The sequence below is a fragment of the Nilaparvata lugens genome, chromosome 2 (assembly GCF_014356525.2).
Source record: "Nilaparvata lugens isolate BPH chromosome 2, ASM1435652v1, whole genome shotgun sequence".
Taxonomy (NCBI): domain Eukaryota; kingdom Metazoa; phylum Arthropoda; class Insecta; order Hemiptera; family Delphacidae; genus Nilaparvata; species Nilaparvata lugens.
The window spans coordinates 44,653,524-44,675,791 of record NC_052505.1 but is presented as its reverse complement, the minus strand read 5'-3'; the positions used below and the strand labels follow the sequence as shown (position 1 = coordinate 44,675,791).

Genomic DNA, 22,268 nt, shown 5'->3' with positions numbered 1-22,268 from the left:
ATCAATTTTCATAACGGCAAGGAAAGTTGTGTGAGTGCGCCACACCAGATTTTTTGTTTTCAAATGTTTGAACAGAAAATTGAACCTGAATTCAAGTGTATGGAACATAACCTACTTTCTGGACTATTTATGGTGTATAAATCAAAATTCGGGAAGAAACAGTTTTGGGCTGTGCCTGTTAGTCCTTCCCCAATCATTTTAAAGAATTGTGTTCGGTTTATCAAAAGTCCATCAATAAATAACGAGCGAAGCTCGGTGCCCCGATATTAATATTGTTCAGTTATGGAATTTGGTTACTAGAGATATTGTTTTTTATGATTGAATATTACCATAGCCACCTCTAATACAAGGCCGCGGCCTACGATATTGCAACATCGCAGTGTAGGCCTAGAATCTAATACATGATTGGTGAAGAAGATCAGCTGGTATTTTTTAAAATATTTTTCACCAATCATGTATTAGATTCTAGGCCTACATTGCGACGTTGCAATATCGTAGGCCGCGGTCTTGTTTTAGAGGTGGCTATGATATTAGAATCAAAAGGTTTTCTGTAAAATGCAATTAATTCCTAATTGGTCGATTACGTCTCAAAACAACACAACACTCTCAAAAATGTCAGATGAATTCTAGCTGGAGGCACATTGTAGCAGAGAGGAAATAGTCTCATTTCTTCACAGAGTACAAGATTACTTACTTCTTCTTACTTCTCTCTTACTTCTTCTCTGTGGTTTCTTATAATTTGGTTCTAGATTTTCTTGATTTACTATTAGATAGTACTGGTTTCTATTTTTCTTTTGTTACATCTGCAGCAAAGAAAATGAAATCGAATTCTTATCCTCTCTGGTTCTAGCCTCTCATCAAAACTAGCACTTGGACACCCTTCCCTTGCTAATTATTGGACTGATTGAATACTTTTTAGAGACTAGCAATTGTTGAGGAGCGTTTTATAATAGGTAATGAAAAACACACATCACAAGAAGATCATCGGTATTGTATAATCAAGTACAAACAAAGCCTCTATCTCAAGCACTTAATCATCCCAATTGTGATTCTCAAGAATACGGTACAGTACTTCCACATTCAGATTAGCTTCAATGCATTTCGAGGAAGTGTACGAACCAATTAACTTTTTTCATCATTTGTGCCTGTATTGAACTGACATAATGATGTCATTTTTCAATTTATTTATTTCACACACACATACAAGTTTGTTACAAATCAACAAAAAGAATACATGCAAACATCAGCAATACACATTAAAACAAAATAAATAGAAAGTGGTGCAAAAAAAAGGTGGAGGATTGAAAAGTTTTTCCAACTATGGTTATCCATGTACTAGGAAAACCTTCAATCCTTGAGGTGAAAAGGTAACAGGAGAAGTAAATAGAAATAAATGAAAGGATGGAATGGGGGAAGAAAAATAAGGAAAAGTATATAAAACCTATATGACCAGGTAGTGAAAAAAGATTTGAATGACTAAATAATTTACGAAGGAATGCAGAATAAGCAAGCACACAAGTCAGAAGAGTACATTTTGTGAAAACATCTCATAGATAGAAGAAGTAATTGCATTTGATCCAGGTATAAATATCCTGTTTTAGTTTTTTAGTTATTTCCGTACCACATTTAATATACTGTTCGGGGATTGTAATAATGATTTTACTGCTTACGTATATAAGTTGTCTTTTGATGGTTTCTATGTTTGTATTGTAAGTTAAATATTATTATTGACTAAAATTCATTTTTCAATAATGTTTAATTATTTGGTAAGGTTTGTAGTAATCACTGTTAGGATGTATAACTGTGTAAGATTTGAATTCAAGTAATGTTTACGTTGTGTGACAGGACAAATGAGCCACGAAGGCCAGCACTGGCACGCGACAGAGCAGTGTTTCTGTTGTCAAACGTGCAAGGTGTCTCTGCTGGGGCGACCGTTCCTACCGCGCCGCGGCTCCATCTACTGTTCGATAGCTTGCAGCAAGGGCGAGCCGCCAACACCGTCCGACAGTTCCGGTCCGGCACCACCTCGACTGTCCGACCGGACAGCCGGACAGGCCCGCACATCCTCCCACCATCGTCCTCCCTCCGAGGCCGGCTCCAGCACTCCCCCCACCTCACCCTCGAGGTCGAGGCGACTCCTCAACAGCACTCCTCCTCAGCAGCCTTCTCTCCCTCCTCCTCCGCACTCTCCTCCACCCGTCTCACCAACACCTCTCAAGCCGCTAGCTTCGTCGGCATCATCTTCGACCCCTTCCTCGCCTCCCAATGTTCACAGCATCAAGTATTCCAACGCAAACCAAAGGTTGGTGCACATTTACATGAACAATTATTACAATATTCTTTAGATAATCTAATCTCTAGATATTCTTATCTATTCATAGCTTAGAATTCTAGAACAAACTAACTCTCAAGTATAAGAGAAAATAATACACAATACGTTATACAATGTTGAACAATTGGATTGAAAACACTATACAATTATTTTTAGTATTAGTTATTATTTTTGTATTTATTAATTGAATAGGATGATTTCTACACTCTAAATTATGCTCTTGAAGTATGGTGTTGGAGGCAAATGCTCAAAATAAAATGCACTGACTGAGTCACGAGTGATGCAGTGATTCCACAAAGCAGAGGAAAAGAGATTTCTTCTGAATGTTCTCAGGGACAGACGACATTCTTGAATTGGACACATAATATATAAGACACAACGAATTCATGTTAAGTATTCTGGGATGTACTGTTGATGGACAAAGGGGTCGTGGAAGGCCCCGGCTACATTATCTAAGACAAATGACGAAGGGTCTAGGTGCTATGAGCTATGAACAAAGAAAGAGAGTATCAATGGATTTAGATGGAAGGCTGCCAACCAATCAAACGATTGAGCTGAAAGATTAAGGATGATTTCTTGGTCAATTACAAACTGCGATGTATCCTCTCACGATATTTCACTCTAATGCAAAATGCAATTAATTATTCTAGATGTCAGAAACTATTATTGTAGGCTATATACTTGAAGACAGGTGCGCTGATACCAAAATTCCTGCTAGAATAGGCATTACAATTAATCATTGAATCAGTTTAACCTGGAGAAATACTTTTAAAAGATTGCATTTAATGAATGGATTTTGTTTGTTTGCTTAGTATTTGAAAATCAATACAATAAGTAATGAATAATTGAACAAACTTCTGTTTAATGAGGGTTTTCTGTTACCTACATTTACATTGGTCGACATTGGGGTCATGTCATCGTTTGTTTATAAATTGATGTTGTGGAAAGGGTTGTATTGGGCTTGAGAAACTATTGTTGCATTATGACTCAACTGTATTCATCTCACTCCATTGTCAGAATTCAAATGAATGCCTACTCATATAAATTGTTATTTGATTGCAGCCTAGCAGATACAAGCCAGAATTCTCTGCGAAGTCCACCAACGTCGAGGTCACCGAAGATGGGCCGACGAGCGTTGCGGTCATCGGGCAAATCGTCGCCAAGTCCTCCCCCTAATCCGGACTACTGTTCCGGACTACAACGAGGCTTACCCCCGCTGCCACCGCCTGCTAGTCCGCCACAACTCGGTGCAGCGTCGGGATCCAAAGGTCTTGACAGGGTTCTGCTCGAAAGGAATCTCGAGAAACTTTTACTGGAGCGAGGGAATTCGAACCAATCGACTAATTCGGACAGTTCGTTGCCTGACATTCAGCGACTAAACATCGCACCGGACAGTGTCGGCAGGTTGTTGAATGAATGTGAACGTAACAGTATTTTAAAAGCGCAGGTTGAACAGTTGTTGTTGAATGGTGTGGGCAATGTGATGAAGGACTCGAACATTAATATCGATAGGCTAGTGTTCGAGAGTGGCAGCATGATAGTGACGGACCATGACGTGAAGGTGGGGAACGTGGAAGGTGTAGAGGTGGAGAGGATGTTGGCCGACAGGGGGGGTAGGGGAAGGGAGCCTCTGCCGCTGCGGCTGACTCACATTGATGGGGATGTCGGTGACGGGGCGCATGCCTCCTCCATGCCTGAGTTGGCCCTCCAACCTCCGACTCCCACCTCGCCTCATCGCAAGAATCGCAGTGTTAGGTATACTCATTTATATTATTTTACTAATATTTTCTTCAATCAATTAAGGTCATTAATTCGTTAATGTAGGCTAGTCGTCAGTGGATTTTTAACCTCATCAATATTCCTTAATTTATTTCATATGAACTCTTTTTTTTTAATATGCAAACGATCTTTGTGGCCCTTATTTATTTATTTATTTGAAGAACTTATATACTGGTTTGGAAACAAAGGCTTTGACAGCCCAAAACTGTTTCCAATCGAGGAACCAGTTACCAGGACAGCTTTCCAGGGTTATCTACTCTGAATCGATAAATAAATGTTTTCATTTTGGGAACATATTTCATAAACACAGCAAAGAGAGAGAGGGATAATTAAAGTTCTTGGACTGGGTTATACCACTGACCACTCCACTAACTCTACTAAACTAACTAACTCTAATAAACTAACTCTTCTTTATCTATGATTATGCCTACCATATTTATATAAATTTATTAATGATATTGAATAAACTGGAACACAAGATTATAGGAGTATTTTCACGAAAAGTTGCAGAAGACTCACTCACTATACACTTGCATTGCTGTAGATGGATTTATTTCTCTATTCCCATTTCTGTAAAGTCCATCTTCATATATATTTTTTCATTGACATATTTTCTACACATAATATTATAGAGTATACTTTGCCATTGCACTTGCATTTTGACTTTAGCACTATTCGTACTATTTTGTGCGTTGAAGTCTTCTCAATCCATGTACATTGAGCAGCTGGATTGCTTTCACATGTTGATGAATTCATATTTTTGATGCATTTTTTTGTTCATGCGCATAAATTGCATTTGATGCTTATTATAATGCAGTACTAGCGGGGCACCCGTGCTTTGCTACGGGAATTGAAAGATAAGATTATTTTTGTGAACCATTTATAATCTAAATTCTACCAAAATTGTTATAATCGTTTTTGAGATTAGGCCACAACTTGGCATGAAAACTATTGAATCTAATCATTGATGTGTTGGAAGTGCTCTGTAGAATAGTAGTCCAATTGCAGCGAATTTGTAGAATATTGGGCGGGGTTCAAGAGTCAACCTCGACTTTATTCATTGGCAATTAATATTTCCCATTGACAGTTATCAAATTAACAGTGATCATGTTATTTTTGTTTTTGCTTGATGCAATTGAAGATTGAATTCCAAATTAAGTTGATTCGGAATTTGATGACTCTGGTATCCATGGATCTCTTGCTTATCCCTCAATTACACGCATAGCGGCATAGCGTACCGCACTTCTGCATATACTTTCTTTAAGGTGGCTTCAATAGCTACCATTTTCCAGTGCTTCCACATTTTCTCTCATCATACCTTTCCGTAGTGGATGACAGTGTTGGTGGGAATCTGGGGGCGTTTCTTCGGTGTTCAGCTGACTGTTGAAGTGGGAAGACCTCATTTTTAAGATAAATAAACTTCACAATTGCACTCAATAATCTTTTCTATTCATTATATTAACCTTTTTAAATGTTATTTTCTTTCAACGCTGAAGTTGATAAACACTTTTCCTTAAATACTAATATTATTAGTTTGTATTTTCATAGAAGCTTGTTTTCTCTGCTAAACCAACAATTATATTTTACCAATATACAATTTTCTCAATTTCTATTTGAATAATTATTGTGAATAGATAATATCGTATCAAAAAAGTTTTTCTCATTTTCATCATCCATGTACAGCTCAAATTCTTTAAAATAAGTTTGTGAAAGGTTTGAAAACACACAATTTACATATAGCGCTTGTAATATCATTAGAAGGCGACTAGCATGTAGTTGAGGGTTATTCTGGAATTTTTGGCATAGCCTATCGCTTACTTTACGTTTCACTTATCCAAAAGTGTAAAAGCTGCCAATCCACTGATTCTTTCTTTCATGGAAGTCCATTCATACATAACAGTCCATTCATAATAGCTAGTATAACATTTATCGTGGATGATTTCTCATGTCCTAAACTTTACTATCATAAATATTGAAGTGGGATCATTTTAATGTGAATTTGCATAAATATGAATAGAATACATTCACTTTGATTATTGACTATTATTATATGATTTCTTTATGATCTTAGCTTGAAACCAAAAGCTTAGAGATGGAAATTTGGATGTAAACTAACATTTAACTTAATTTTATTTCTATCCAAATTGACAGCTTTAGTATTTACTTGTGATCTATCAATATCGATAGGTTTGTCTTGTGTCATGTAATGACATCATGAAGGGAAATGGGAGCAGCTGATGGAGTATTATGTTTTTTTTTTTTATTTAGTTTTCAGCTGATTTTGAAACATGAAAATATCAGGCCCAGTAGCACAAAACCATGTTCAATTTCAATCAGGATTAAATTTCATGAGAATTGATCAGAGCAGGGCTTTTTTTCAATAGATGGCTTCTCTCATTGGTTCTCGTGGTATTTAGTCCAGAATAGGAATTAACAGTGCAATTGGCTCTCTCAAGGCCATGGCTGTGTACAAACATAGAGCAACAGAGGAACCAATACAACAGAAGCTGAAGAAATTATTCACATTTCTATCACCTCACAATGAACATTACATTCAACTACCATATGTTTGGAGAGATGGATTATAAATTTATTTTTCTATCATCCTGTCACTTTCTGAACCTATTATAACAGATGTACCAAAAATAGTGCAATGTTTTGAAATAGGGTCGCCAAATTTGGTAACTCAACTACAGCTATTCATTTTTCATTTGCTCACACTCTCTTACGTATTCAACAGACTATGGAAAACTTTTTTCTGATCAGCTGCTACTTGAGGGACCAATAATCCTTTCTCAAGGAACTTCAGCGAATTTTGCCAGAGTTGAGACCTGTTCCAAAATAATGGTTTTTTCACAAACCCACCATATTCATGATTTAATCAAAATCGTTAGAGCCGTTTTCGAGATCCGTCCGACATACATACATATCCACAAATACACATATTCAAACAGAAATTGCTTACCAAGTATAATTGACTTCAATGATTATGGTTTCATTCAATGAGAGCTTATTTCACATAATAATAACAGCAGGCATCAAAAGAAAAATGTCTAACATGTTTGAAATTGAAACAGTAGCAATCATCAACATTATTATCTCTATCTGATCTGAAGTAACCAAATTATAGTAAGATTCACATCAATGTGTCAGCATTGTTTGAATGGGGAGCATTAATGCTATTAATGAGGAATACTGCCAGTCAACGAACTGTTATGCATATTCACCAATATTTATAACGAAAGCTACCTTCTATTTTCTTTGGTAAAACAATCAATGTTTGAGAATAATATTGATGCATGAGAAAAGCGCCTTACTTCTATGGAAAATATTAATTTCTACATTAGGAAAAGGAGCAACAGCTATTTGGCCGTTTTAATAAATAACCCCTTTCTTTCGCCCAAGTTAAATTTTGGCCGAATTTCCTCATTCTTTGCAAACAGATTCCACAACGGACAATTCTGAAGTTTTAAAATTACCCTCCATATATCATACTGAATTATTAAAATTTCATCGAAATTGTTTAAGCAGTTATCGGGATCGGATATTCAAACAAAATTGAATTAGTCTTGATAGAATAGGATCAATTGATAGAAACAACTCCCGTCATGAAAGTTTGTTTTATGAAAAATAAATACTATCTATACTTCCAGGAATAGCTTCGATTGAAGCAGCAGTGCTCAATCAATTTGTTCTCGATAAATGCATTTTAATTAATTCTTCAACTTGGTGCCAACCTAATGAAGACATCTCAACTTAATGCCAACCTGTCAAAATTATTTAGTTGCCAGTTAACAACTGTTTCGAAGAGGTACTCTCTCTAGATTATAGATCTATAATAACATATGATATGGACATTTCTATTATAATTAAGAGATTGGGAGAAGAAGAATATACATGCTAAAAGACGAACTTTAAACCCTTAAAAACCATCCTTAGAGTTGAAATATTGCCAAAAGATTTCTTAGTGAGCACCTAGGACGTTTAAGGAAGCTATATTCCAAGTTTTGTTGCAACCCATCCAGTAGTTTTCCATAAATCGTGATCAGTGAGTCAGTGAGATAAGAATTTTATAAGTATAAGAAGATGCATATAAAGTAATCACAACTCAATGAACTTAGTGGTTATAACATCCACTGTTAATCTCCCATCGATGAATGGAATAAATACTGCAAAAATTCTAATGAATTGCTGACTGATTCCGCAGATTCGTTGGTTCACACGACGAGGACGAACAGCGATTTCCGCGCAGCCGAAGCTACTCGGGCCGATCGGCGATGCAGGAGCGTGGAGCCGGGACGTCGACGGCACCCGACTCTCACCACATGGATGACGACGACGCAGCCAGCTACTGCTCCACATGCTCGTCGAGCTCGTCCAGCGACGACATGACCGCCTACCAGTTGCCGCCGCGACGAGCATACGGCGGCGTGCGCATCTCATATGTGCCGAACGACACGCTGGCAGTCGCGCGACAGAGGCAGCAGCAGCAGCAGACGACGTCGCCCAACAAGCGAGCGCCCGATGACAAGAACTGCATCATTTCCTGATCCTATGCTGTTATCTTGAAGAAGGTGCTCAACTGAAATGTGTCGAAACAAAATTGGTTGGCATCGGAGAGACTTTGGCTTTGATATAATGCGTAGGTCTATTCGATTCGAACTCACAAATTAATCCGCATCCACACTATCGTCCAAATGACGACGAGCGCCAGAGTGTGGATGGGTGGTTTGCCAGCGCTCGCCTTCATTGGTCTTCGCTTGCCTTCGCGCGACGTTCAGGTTGTTTACATACAGCGAGCAACTGGGTGATAGAAACGCCACAGAAACTAGAGTTTCTCTCCACACATAGGCTACCTAAGTTGAATGGTGTTGTTCAAGTTGATTGACAAGCCAAGAGATCGTTGAAAAGTCAGTGGAAATGATAGGGTAAAATGATTCCCAATTTTATTTTTCCACCACCTTCTATAGTAAATAGATATGAATCAAGTTACCGAACCGTATATTATAATATCAGGACCTATATACTACCTACTACAGGAAGTCCTGATACTATTATAATTTTTGTTTACATAGCGTAGGCCTACCTTGTGATTGTTATTCAAGGTATAATTGCTTATTCATGTAAATAATGATAAATCATGTTTCTAATCTATTATATTTATCAAGAAAATATATATTTTCATGTTTTAATAATAAGTTAACATACGATAATTGAGATTTAATATTTTTGTAGCTCGTATTTCTACATAACCTTGGCAACATTTCGGAGTTGTAAGAGTATAGGGAGCTAACTGCTTTGTCTAATGACAGACAAGAATAGCAAATCAATGTTAATCAGGTGCTGGATTTATTGTGAATCTCACTACAATAAAAGAAGTAGAAGCTATGGAGCTTCTTCAGTGTCCGCCGCGAAGCTATCACTCGGTTGCTCTCTGTAATCTGTAAGCAGCATCACATAATATGCCTAGTGGAAAATATTCACTCGTTCAATTCAGATAGTTTCGCCTTCGTGAGCTGACAACTTCGGATTGACTCAATATCAGTCAGTGAGTCAGTCTAAAGATTGCAACGCACGATGTCGAAACGATCGTCATTTACAGTAGGCCTACCACTAAGTAAATATTTTCTTCTTTCAAGTCATTCAAGTGTCAAAAATCTATCTTATTCAATAGTAGGAAACCTACTATAATTCATCACAAGAATAGGTACCAAATAAATTTCTGATTTGATCCGATTACTCTGTACGCCTACCACCATTCACACATTATGTTATTTTTCAGTTGGTGCTCAACATCAATTAAATGCATGACCATTTCAAGAGTAGTTGACGGGTACTTCAACAAGGAAATTCTTCTTCAAATGAAAATACATATTGTGAAAATAAATGTTGTCAAGTACATCAGTGAGAATAAAAATATTGGTTTTGTATAGTTCATTGGATATAAACCGATGAAGAAACTGCACTAGCTGTATACAAAACTACCGTACCCGTATCAAGAGATTGTTAAGCTCGAGAACCAGTTGAGAATAATAGATCCTATTGATTACCTTCAAATCCGTTTGATCGCATTTCCATTTATTCAGGATTAGTTTTAATAGTTATGTTTCCACAAATAATGTTGAATTTTATTCTATACCGAATTTGAGATGATTGATTGGATAAGCAGATTTCAAGCCAATATTCCTACATCACACGGTAGAAGGCTACTGTACAAGGATTATTCTTTCTTTGAAGTTTCGACGTACTCGTAATATTCCATTTTATTGAATGGAATTAATAATTTTGTTTAATCCCATACAAAATAACTTACTATTTAAGGTGCATAAATGATTCATTACGACAATCTATCCAGAAAGTTCCTTGTAGCAATAGTATCTGTGTTTCTGTTTGCTTTAAACTAGTAAAAATATCATCAGTTTATTCTGACGTTTGTTATGAAATTAAAATCATCTAAATTAACTTTGAAGAAAGTTAATGGAAGTTGAGAGGAGAAATTAACACATGCAACTGTAAGTTTACTTGTCGGAAAAGTCCTCAATAATTACGATCAATTGTGATTCATATTACACTACATCTATCTCAATCTACTGTATTAGGTGCCATTTGACTAAGCAACCTCGATAATTAATTTATCAGTGTTTTGATAAATGCAAATATTTCATCCATGTTATTACACATGTTATATACAGTGCTACTGTATTTTCCGTGAAGTAGCATCGGTAACTAAGTCAAGTTATCAAGAAAACATCATTAATTGGCATTGATCATGAATTTGTCAAAAAGTTCAAGATTCAATTTGTGACTAAATTAGACTGTTAAATAGAATAGACAAGTTGTTATTAATATAATTAGTTGAATAGATCAAGGTAGTGTAAATATTGGCCATAATAAGCTAGCCAAAGATGTTTGATTCTTGCCAAGATCAAGGTCCTATTTGAAAATAAGATGTAATATTTTTGTAGAGATTAACTTATGGGAAGATCTTTTTATGTTCTGATTCCAATTTTGCGGAAAGGTATAAACCTGTGAAACGTAATCTGTATAATATATAAGGTTTTTGAATGGAAATTTGTTACTGTAACAATTAATACCAATCTGAAAATGGCGAATAAAAATTAGTGATACTGATTGCAAGAATTTATTTTTGAAACAAAAGATAGAAAGTTTGAATTTTGTACTCTAGTATTTTGTACAGTAAGTTGGTGTTCAATAAAATATTTTTCATGAAAATGTTTTCAATTATTCAGAAACTCAAGTGTAGAATGGATGAAGTGTAAAAGCTGTAGAATTATTTCAAGTGTTGTACTTTCAAAAGTTCTTGAAATAACTTGAAACTATTAAATAGCAAGAATTGATAGGATCAAAAAAGAAGTGCAAGAATTTTCCATTAATTTTCTTGATCAGATCCATTTATTTAACATCAAAATAATCCCAATAGGGTAAATTTATTGCACTAATTCATAATAATTGCTCGTAATAAAAGTTTCTTTCTATGAGATTCCCAAATACAAGATTTCTCATGTATGAAATGTAGTCACTAAACTCTTAACTCATACTCCGAATTCTTTCTAGGCAAAGTACATCCAATTTGCTGAATAATCATTCTAGCAGTTCGATTCCCTAATTCAATGCTATCTGCAATACTCTTTTCAGCAATTATTCCAGCTATGAATCCAGCAAAAAATGAATCTCCAGCGGCTGTTGTATCTTTGATAAGACTTTCCTCAATTCTATCAACTTCTACTTTCAAAAATGTATCTTTGCCGTACAGACACATTACAGGATCCTTATCTTGAGTCATTAGTAATATCTTTCTATTTTCAGCTACTATTTTGTTCCTAAGTTCTCTTTTAATGTCTAACGGGTAATCAGACTTCTCCTGGATTGGAGAAGGGATTTTTAAAGATTTCAGATCACTCATGACTTGTTTCAGATCCTCATTATTTTTACAGTTGAAATATTTTGCAGCTGCAGTGTATTCTGACCTATTACCAACTACAATATCAGCTAGCGTAACCAAGTAGAGTACTTCTTTGTGGAATTTCTCTAATATATAAACACCACTCAAATTAAAAGATACCGAAATTCCATTTTGATAACACAATGATACAGCTTTCACTGCCGTCTCAATGTCATGCATAACAAAGAATCCCTCTATGTAGAGAACTTGTAATCTTGAAAAAACTGATAGATTTTCAGGCACTGAGAACGCATTGATAGGGTATGATTTGGCTGCTCCCAAGTGGGCAATCAGTGTTCTTATTACTCCATTTATAAAACAAATCGTGGTTCCAGTTGGTTTTCCAGGGTTTTTGGCGTACCTGAAACATTAATTCAAAAATTACTCTTGAAATCTTGTGAAAGATATTGAAATTTCCTTTTAACAAATGTTTGAGGAATCTAAAAATATGATAATTTGAATGAAAAAGACTAAGAAATTGTCAAAAAACCACTGATTTATTGATAATTGGAAAGACCGGTTTCGGTTATCACACCATTGTCAATCTCTGATAAACTAAAACGAAATACAAGAGCAGCAGAATTTATACTAGTAGGCGAGTAATGCTATTGGTCAAGGGCATGAACGCCTGCCATTGGCCCAGCTAGACAGTCTCCTCCCACTCAACGGTGTGACAAAATGGCGGCTAAAGAAACAGAATCGCCATGATAACAAAATTTACTTTCAGTACAGAATAAGAACCAAGAAAACAAGTGTGAAAGATAATAAAACAAATATGTAAATGGAAAAAACTATTGACTAATGTATGCTTACAATTTTATGATAAAACTAAATTCGTAGTATTGTATTGGTTGAAATGAATCTGGTCATTTAAACTATACTGGGAATTTTCCTTAATTACTCTTGTTATTTCTAAAGCCTCTAGAATATTCAAAGATCTGCCTTTGTTATTAACATGCAGAAACTCAACATTTTCCTTAACTGTGAACTTGTGATTATTTGTTATCAAATGTTCTGCAAAGTTAGATTCCCCATTTTGTTTATTCCAATCTCTGATGTGTTCTTTAATTCTACTTTTGAAACTTCTACCAGTTTGACCCACATAACAAGCATCACATTTAAGTTTGTACACACCACTTTTATCCCAAATATCAATTTTGTCTTTACTCCAGCTAAATAGACTATTTAAAATCGGTTTTGTCTTGAAAGCAACATGAAATCCATTCCTCTTCAATTCCCTACCTATCTTATCAGATACAAGGCCTAAATATGGGATTGTTATCCAAGTCTTCTCCTCACAGTTTGAGCCTACAAAGCTAGAATTGATTGAAATTTGTCTATTAATTTTACTCAATAATCTGTCCACCATACTTTCTTCATACCCATTTGTGACAGCTATCTGTTTAATTTTAGTGATCTCAATATCAAAATCATGATGGCTCATAGGTATTGTTAGTGCTCTATAGACCATGCTATTGAAAGCAGCAAGTTTGTGAGAAATAGGATGACAAGAATGAAGAGGAATGATAACATCAGTATGGGTTGGTTTTCTGAAAATAGAAAACCAGTGCTATGATCTATTCTTGAATCTAGAAAATTCAATACACAATCCTGTTCTACCTCTACAGTGAATTTTATACTCTGATGTAATCCATTCAGATAGGAAAGAAAATTGTCTAGTTGTCTGTTACTTCCTTCCCATAAGCAAATAATATCAAAATATCGAAACCAGTAAACAATTTTATCTTTGAAATGACTATTTTCAATGATTCTACTTTCCAACTTATCCATAAATAAATACTTTACTAAAAGTTTTGTGAAAAATAATACTCAAGTTTTTAATGTGGCAACATTATATTTCCTGCTGTTTACATTTTCAAGATCAAACATAATCTAATTCCAACTATTTTATTGTTGATATTAATAATTTGCAGGTGCAAAATATTCCAACTGTAGAAAAATTTCAACATTTAAGTATCTTACTTACAACTTATATTAATAAAAGAAAAGAAAATGGATAATCAAGAGCAAATAAAGTAGTATTGACAACTACTGTCGTAAAGAGTTGTTGACAGAAATAAATTACAGATTCAACTTCTGGTAGTGGTGTCAGTATAACATGTTGAACTAGGTCAAAGGTTTTTGGGGCCAATATTTATTACGACAGGTTTCACTTATACGCAAATTAAGGTAGTCTAGACCTCTTGAAGAAACAATATTCCAGTAGGCCAACGAATACCTTCATTTAGATTTTCAATGTATTCATAAACTCATTCATTGCATTTTTATGATTCATTAGTATCTTTGAATGTGAATATCTTAGAAACGATTTAAGATATCGATGTGCGGTTTTCGCCATTAATTTTCTCTTGAAATTCTGTATCGAAATTATGTATCACTTAACCAACCACTTTTCTATTCAAAAAAACGTTGCATTTGTGCCTGGCCTTTATAAAGGTAATAAAATAAAAATAATTTTGAAGAAAATTTTTAGATTTTTAAAAGTAGGCCGGCACACCTAGGAAATGAATCTGAGTCTATACTTAATTCATGCAGGTGAACGGGCTAGAGTCAAGAAAACTTCAATTAATCTTGCCATGCCTGATTTAATGGGTTTTTGTACTATTAACTAACACTACACTTTGAAATAATTGAAAAATACAACTTCAATAAACATTGGCTACTAAAATCGGACAAAGGAAACAACAATTTCATGTTACTTTGTTGACATTCTTCATCTGATTTGGGGGCGCATTACTATCCCTCAATACGTCACAAAACCAAACAATTTCAGTCATAAAATAACAAATCAATTTCAATGCCAAAACTCAAGAAAGAAAAGCCCGTTGAACCCAATTTTCGTCGATAATGAAGTTTTGTAATTCATAAGTTTCGTAACATTTCATAAATTTCGAATCCCCACTTTTGATTGACATTCTTGAATAAACCTTTTGTTTCACTACACTGCACTTTCGTTGGTCTGTACGTTGCTTTATCGTTGAGGTTACAGTACCTTGTTTTTGGCGGTGAACTTTTACCGGTTGAATTTGGCTTGACGGCGACATCTTACGTCCCTAGACCTGTCATCTGAACGGGTGTCTTGATGCGGTGTTACATAAAGTTGTGGAACCAAAGGGGTGGTACATGAAGTTGGTGGTTTGGGCTCACAAATGAACCGCTGTGAATAAATATATTACAGCATTAATTTCTAACTCTTTCTACAATACATCAAAGACTAAAACAGGAGTTATCTATTGATTACAAATTATTAAAATTCTCTCATTCTATTTGAATCCTCATTTTATATAGATTTTTATCTTTAAACGACTGACTCTTTGTATCGGAATTAATGGATCTTCCTTCATAAATAATTCAAAAGTTCTGGTATGATTTAATAAATTAGCGTTCAGTTAAAAGCTTTAACGCCTTGAAAAAATACAGTCAGAAAACAGTAAAACTTTAGCAAGTCTCAAACTCAACATAATATTAAAAATTACATTTCAATTTAAAGACTATCTTCCTGACTTTCAGCAATTTCTCTACAATAATATATCTTTAGAAATAATAACTCAAATGTAACATAACTAAAAACTTTCTTTTCTACTTTCTGTATTTCTTTAGAAAAAATATAATAATAATATATTATAATTAATGATATATTAAATGATATATATCTTCCATCACTAATAAAATCAAAAGGACTATTCTCAATCAATATTATCAACTTGAACTTTTCAACTTGAACAGGCTTTATTGATACAATACTCTAATGGAAGATTCAATTAATTAAATTCCCTAAATTATATATTAACCTTATTTAACGTACCTTAGCGGTTATTTGAAGAAACAATTATTCGTACATGATGAAGAAACACAATCAAACTTTTCAGGACATGGCACTACTAGAAAATTTAAACTTTAATAAAAATAAAACTAACTCCTACATTAACCAATCTAATATAAACTTGCCCAAAAATAGCAAAACAAAATGACTACATCTTCACTCTCGTAGTGCTCCTAGCAGTGTCCTCCGAAACGTAATCTGGTCTCTCGGCTGGGGAATCGCCCCATACTCTATTTAGAAACAGGTCTCCTATTGGGCGAAGGGAATCAATTTTACCAATCGTCGCGTGGCTTCTAGAACCTTAGGAACAAATAGTAACTGCAAAATCATTAGTTTGTTATAATTATAATATATTGCTGTTTTACTCCTTATCGCACTCTATGTCGCGACAGGAAGGTCAAGTTTTAAAGATAATTCCATAATCTACATTCCTCGACGACTCGGAGCCTCAATTTTTAAATATCTATCCTGGGCAACTCGAAGTCATGGCCGTTCACAGCCTATTGCGTATTAAATGGCTCCAGGCCTATTATAACTTGGGAAAAGGCCTGAATTAAAAACAGTGCTCGGCACACATTCAAAATGGCGGATCAAAATTTTGAAGCCACAGAAAAGTAGTTTTTTCACATTAAATAGGATCCCGACCCGAATCAAACATTCAGTCAAATTATCTTAGTAAGAGGAATATTAAGCTGTTCCCATACATATATGCCCCACTCTGTATAACTTTATATTTTACATCTCACTCTGTATAACGTCTATCAATTACGTAGATTTTTAGTTAATAATTAAATTTAAAATAAGGAATTACCTGGTAACAACAGAATCGTCTTCGACTTTGCCTTTCAATAGTATGCCATTTTCATCATCTCCCACTGAGCCAAAGATAACAGTTTTGAACGGTTGGTCAGTGAGCCATTGGTAGACACGGAGTGTGTTTTGAGAGGTACCTCCAGGACTGCTGCTAAATGACAATTCTTTCCTAAAATTGAAATACATTGTTGAACAATTAATACAGAATACTGAAATTTGATAGCATAGATTAAAACCCCAAAACCGTTTATAGTTCACATTTTTGTCAAAAATATGCCACATTTCAATGGATTAGTACGGTATTCGGATTGATAATTCTCATGGGAGTGTCAAATCAAATAAAAAACTTTTCCTCCACTTTCTGTCTAAAGTACTTACTTTACTCCCTGAAACACAATACTAAAGTGTCACTTTTTCGCTCTCAGAACTAAGAAACAGAAAAACTCCCTAGGGAGGAAAAGTGACTCCATTTGAATAACATGTGAAGCATCTCTATTTTAAAAACTTACATTGAAATAGGTAAGAAGGTCTAAGCTCAGATGAGGAAGCATATAGAGTAGTCATTAAACCAACTAAATTCAATACCTCAACCAGACATTTGATCAATATATGAAATTTATGTTTGTATGCTAAAATTATTACAAACTTCATATCACAATACTAAAAAAATGTAAATTTTTTTATTCCATGTTATTCAAAATACCAGCCAACGAATATTCCTCATTAGCTAATCAAATTTGAAACGGGAACTTCATCATAGCTGTAGTTGTGGCGGCCATTGTTGTTACAACTTTTGCCGACAAATAGCGCTGTCGGCGGAGAACTGTAATTACAAGCCAGCTGTTTCTGTTTACTTTTTAGATTATGTTGTAACACATTGTTTGGTCACGTACGTTTTAAAAATTATTTTATTTGAAGTTTTTGTAAAAATGTAGGTGGAGGAAAAATGTTGTGTATAGGCTATCATGAGTGAAAAATGTTTTTTTCCCTCAGGGAAAAAACAGTATTTTTTACTCTAGATATACAAATAACTATAATGACTTTATTGTAATTCAAAATACTAAATTTAAAAAAATCATCCTAAAACCTCCTGTGCTCGGGTGGGAGTCGCTAATATTACACAAATAAATACAATAATTTTATTTGTTAATGACAACATTTACAAATTCGATAGGTTTATGGTTTGCATTTAATTTTATTTGTGAATTGCTTGGAGAAAATGAGTGTAATATTTCAAAGGAGAATACGCATAACCTCAAATCCTTTATTTTTGACCAGATACACACATATTTGATTGGAAAGCTAGCCACATATATGTGCGATCGCACATCAAGAGCTGATACATTATTGACAGAAGCCTTATAAAAATAATCTGATTTAGTAAGGCCTTTGCGCAGCACTATATCGCTCCTTACGTCAAGACTCACCAGGCATCAGGATTCAAGACCTACAGGACAAGGGAGAGTAAATGTCGACTTTGTACTTGAAGAAACAGATTATGACTACAACAAAGTGAAGGACTTTATCTAACATTAGTAATGAAGATGGTAACGCTATGCATTATCCTCTCTAGTAAAGCAGTTTTCTAATTAAAATGAAAAGAACTACTTCTGTTTAAGTGAGTTCTAAATGAAAACAAGGTTGAAATTTCATCGACACCGACTACTCTTGTGACCTACAGTGAGATTCACGTCAGTCATAGGAAGGTATTGTTGTTATTTTTCCATCTGTATCGTCTACTATAGTAGATAGATGTCATTCAAGCTATCCTCAAATATCTGATCCAATATTCATTGTTGATTCTTGTTATAATGATAATTTGTTATCAAATATATTTGATTAGTCAAAAAGATTTATCTTTCCATGATTTAATAAAAATGAATTTTCACAATTGAGATTGAATATTGTGGTAGTACATAAATATTTCAACAAGCAATTTGGTAGTGAGTGGAGTTGGAACAGGATGGAGCAATCTGCTTTGTCTAATGTCAGACAAGGATAGAAACACCAGTATTAATCAGATGCTGACTTTAGAACTTGAATCTCACTGTAGTATCATTTTTTGTATTTGTCGACAATTATTGAAAGTATGATCATACAAACTATTTATGGTTTCTCTAAGGTATGTGAATTAAGGCGCGTTCCATCCAGAAATGTCTTCAAGACTTGCCAAAAAGCTACAAATTTTAATTCTTGAAAATTTTCTATGAAAACTCAAAGTAAGATTTCATTGATAGATTTCTTAGGATTAGGTATTTTTATTCACCTACCACTTACTTCAATTCTTCATTATTACGTTATTCTTCATTACGTTAATTCTTCAACTTACTAATCATGTTTTCCAAGCATGAGGAAACATGATGAATGGGGATGCGGATCCCCATTTACCCCCCATTCTCGTGTCTGTTCAACAGCTAGAGAAAGCCAGCCATCAGAAGGGTAAGAGGGCTGTCCATGAATGAATGCAAGACCTGAAATATTGATGTTCCATGCACCAAAAAGCGTATTCCACTTTCCTTTGGCAAGTGTGAGGTTAAGCTTCTTGGCTCACTGGAGACTGGAGATATCTCACTTAATTGAACCAACACATAAATATGGTCTGTAATCGACTGTTGCTAAGTCGCTTTCCATGGTGTCTCACCGAATGCTAAAGTTGAATAGCATTGTACCAAAAAGTTACCTGTTACTTGCATATTCATGCTACAGCCGTATCAACTATAGAATTGGGCTTTGGTGCCACACAAGTAGTTGTGTGAACATTCGATCTACCTTTGAAGGAAGGTGGTGCACATCATTACATATTTATGACACCTGGATCATTGTCAGCCAATGTTCAAAAAGTTTCAAATAGCCTACTGACCGTGTACAGCCAATATTTTTGTGCTCAACTCCTCTGCGCTTTTGAGAAGTCAGCTACATACACTCCAAACAATAATTTTATTAAAATTCATGACAACACTGGCAGGCGAGGCAATGTCCACCTATCACACTCACGACTGACCAAGTCGCACATACAGCTACCACATTTGCACCATGAAAATGGTGCCATCCCAATCGTTTCAATCAACTGCCATCCAGTTGAATGATCGTTTTTTCAGGAAACATCCCCGAAAGATTTTTACTTGTCGGTCCTATATGCATTTTGAGGCGCTGAATTCGAATCTGTAATTTGCTGACACGCCAGAGGGCGACTTCACCCCTAAAAACCTCAAGAATCCTCAATTTTTCCATCTTATTTCGAAAACCTCAGAGTTTTTGAAAAAAAAACATTCTCTACAAAATTAAAGACTAAAAGAATTTTTTTTTAGAATCTCCGAGGTTTTCGAAATGAAATGGAAAAATTCCCATAATTTGAGGGTTTGGGGGGTTTTAAGGGGTGAAACCGCCCTCTGGCGTATCAGCAAACTACAGATTCGAATTCAGCGCCCCAAAATACTTATAAAACCGACAAGAAAAATTATTTCGGGGCTGTTTCCTAAAAAACAACCATTTCACTGGACTATGTAAAAACACATTTGTGGTAGCCTAATCAGGTTTAAACATAGAAACTAACCATTACAAAGCAGGCGCGGATCCAGGGGGGGGGATCCAGATCAATAAAGTAGAAATAAAGATCCAGATCGGGGCGATCGCTGATATAATTCTCTACAATAATCATTGAACAGATTTTTTCATATATTCATTAGTTTTCGGGATATCCGCTCTTCAAGGTGTCATATTTTTGAAAATAATCATGTTTGCCTCCAAGTTTTTGATATTTTAGATCTTATAACTTTTTAAAAATCGATGGGAAAAATACATGCTGATTATAAGTTTCTAGAGCGTTGCATTCTTTACAATCAAATTTAATGTAGCCTATAATTCCACAGTTTTACGCATTCCCCCACGACTGTAGCAGCAGCTAAAGTGCAGCTGTGTAGAGTGCAAAATCATCAGTTTTTCAACAATAGACCAGTTGACTAAGGAATTTGGAGGTAATGTTTTGAACACAAGTTTTGACTCTGCAGCTTAGATTAAGATTAGTTAGGAGGTGAACATATCAAAAGTACATATCCATCCCTACCCCTTGTGGTAAATGGATGAGGGTGATTGAAATTTTGCATTCTTCAATTTTTTTCTTACATGCTTATATCTTGCGTTAGGTTAAACGGTTGAACGTATTGTTGGGTTGGGTTGAACGTATTGTTTCCAAGATATAAGCATGTAAGGAAAAAAATTGAAAAATGCATCATTTAAGCACCCTTATCACTTAAGCACAAAGTGTAGGATGGGGACTTTCAATAAGTTCACATCCTAAATGGTCCCAACAAAGCTGCAAAGTCGAAAATTGTATTTAAAACATTCTCTCCAAATCCTTTGGTCGATTGGTCTATTGTTGCAAAACTGCAGATTTCACACTCAACAGTATATAGCTGCTGCAACAGTCGTGAGGGAATGCGTAGAATTGTAAAATTATAAATGAAAATGGAGATTTAAAGCTCTATAAGCTCATAAATCAGCATGAAAGAACAAAAAAAAAAAAAATTAAAGGCAAAAAATAAATAAAAGATTGTGGTTGAGTCAAACTGGAGTGGGTCCCCCGGACAACCACCTTATCGCAACCCCCCCCCCCCACGGGTCGGAGTCCAGTATCCGCGCCTGTTACTAAGGCTAGTCACAAATTGATGAAAAATTGAATTGACTAGCTTTGCATGAATCTGAATATTTTCTTCAATGAGGAATCAATGATTTATAGGTCCAGGTTATCCTAATTAATATACCATAAGTGGATCTATCTATAGGCCTAATGACTAGTAACTCACTTTTTTATATCGGAAGAAATAACTTCCAAGGTGGTAGAGTCTATTTCCAGCTGTCCATCACGATTCAATCCATACTTTTCAATAAAATAGTCATTTTCTACTTGAACACTCATATCGTAGAGGGGATTTCCCAATGCAGCTAAAACTGGGCATGCATCCATTTATAAGCTTTAACTTACTCAATATTATTAGTTTTAGTTTCAAATAAAAGTTGTATTAGATAAGAAATCTAATATATAACACTAAAGAATTGATAATTAATTCCAAGTGTATCTTTTTTGAAACACCACTAAGTTAATAACTCAAGTTACTGTACTTGAGAAAGAACATCTTGCCTCCTTGCCTGCCTGTTTAAATTACAAGTTACCATTATTTAAAACATATTGCAGAAAGTGTAGAGTTTAGTTTGAATAAAATATTAAGTTTGCGGCAAACTAAACATTTACTTGAAAATAATAATAAACTATTGAATATAGTGAGGTTATCTCACGTCGAAATGCCTTTGAGGTTAAGTTTTTCAAGACAAAAATATAGAGAGAAACTTCTATAAAATAATGTAATGTCGGAGCCAGCGCAGCGCTCACATTCAGCGCTCCAGGTGAGTGATATGTGAACTACAATGACAAAAGTCCTATTTCTATAAAATAATGATAATTGGAAATTTGTAATTTAAAACATAAAACCCAATTCTAGGTACCTTGATAAAACCCAACTCTTTAGTCTTTTCCCATCGGT

General features: G+C 34.9%; 2 protein-coding genes across 8 annotated transcripts in view; one reads left to right on the top strand and one right to left on the bottom strand.

Annotated features, from left to right (window-relative positions):
- The window catches only part of LOC111048457 (protein prickle), a 357,446-nt gene extending 346,101 nt beyond the window's left edge, over nucleotides 1-11,345 (top strand). For all 6 annotated transcript variants that reach the window (XM_022334379.2, XM_022334450.2, XM_022334518.2 and 3 more), the window contains 3 exons: nucleotides 1,846-2,302; nucleotides 3,395-4,087; nucleotides 8,319-11,345. In XM_022334379.2, coding sequence (XP_022190071.2) covers nucleotides 1,846-2,302; nucleotides 3,395-4,087; nucleotides 8,319-8,661 — 1,493 coding nt within the window. In that variant the 3' untranslated portion in view covers nucleotides 8,662-11,345. The remainder of the gene's footprint in view (nucleotides 1-1,845; nucleotides 2,303-3,394; nucleotides 4,088-8,318) is intronic.
- A 160-nt stretch (nucleotides 11,346-11,505) lies between these two features.
- LOC111048717 (adenosine kinase) lies at nucleotides 11,506-22,098 on the bottom strand. Of its 2 annotated transcripts, XR_005570496.1 has the most exons (4): nucleotides 21,534-22,097; nucleotides 16,730-16,900; nucleotides 15,088-15,252; nucleotides 11,506-12,435 (listed from the first exon to the last, which is right to left on the bottom strand). XR_005570496.1 is itself a non-coding variant. In XM_022334697.2 (3 exons), exons 1-3 carry the CDS (start codon nucleotides 21,692-21,694, stop codon nucleotides 11,652-11,654), a joined length of 1,116 nt encoding a protein of 371 aa, XP_022190389.2. In that variant the 5' UTR covers nucleotides 21,695-22,098; the 3' UTR covers nucleotides 11,506-11,651. The 2 variants fall into 2 exon arrangements, 1 of the variants encoding a protein (XP_022190389.2); XM_022334697.2 differs by lacking the exon at nucleotides 15,088-15,252 and having other exon boundaries at nucleotides 21,534-22,098.
- Between the last annotated feature and the right edge of the window lie 170 nt (nucleotides 22,099-22,268).

What these genes read in the sequence shown, in the direction of transcription:
- LOC111048717 (XM_022334697.2), bottom strand. Translation starts at nt 21,694, where the DNA reads ATGGATGCATGCCCAGTTTTAGCTGCATTGGGAAATCCCCTCTACGAT. An exon ending in ATTTCTTCCGATATAAAAAA is followed by an intron (nt 16,901 to 21,533) that starts GTGAGTTACTAG and finishes TTTCAATTTTAG; the next exon opens with GAAAGAATTGTCATTTAGCA. An exon ending in GACGATTCTGTTGTTACCAG is followed by an intron (nt 12,436 to 16,729) that starts GTAATTCCTTAT and finishes TTAATGTTTCAG; the next exon opens with GTACGCCAAAAACCCTGGAA.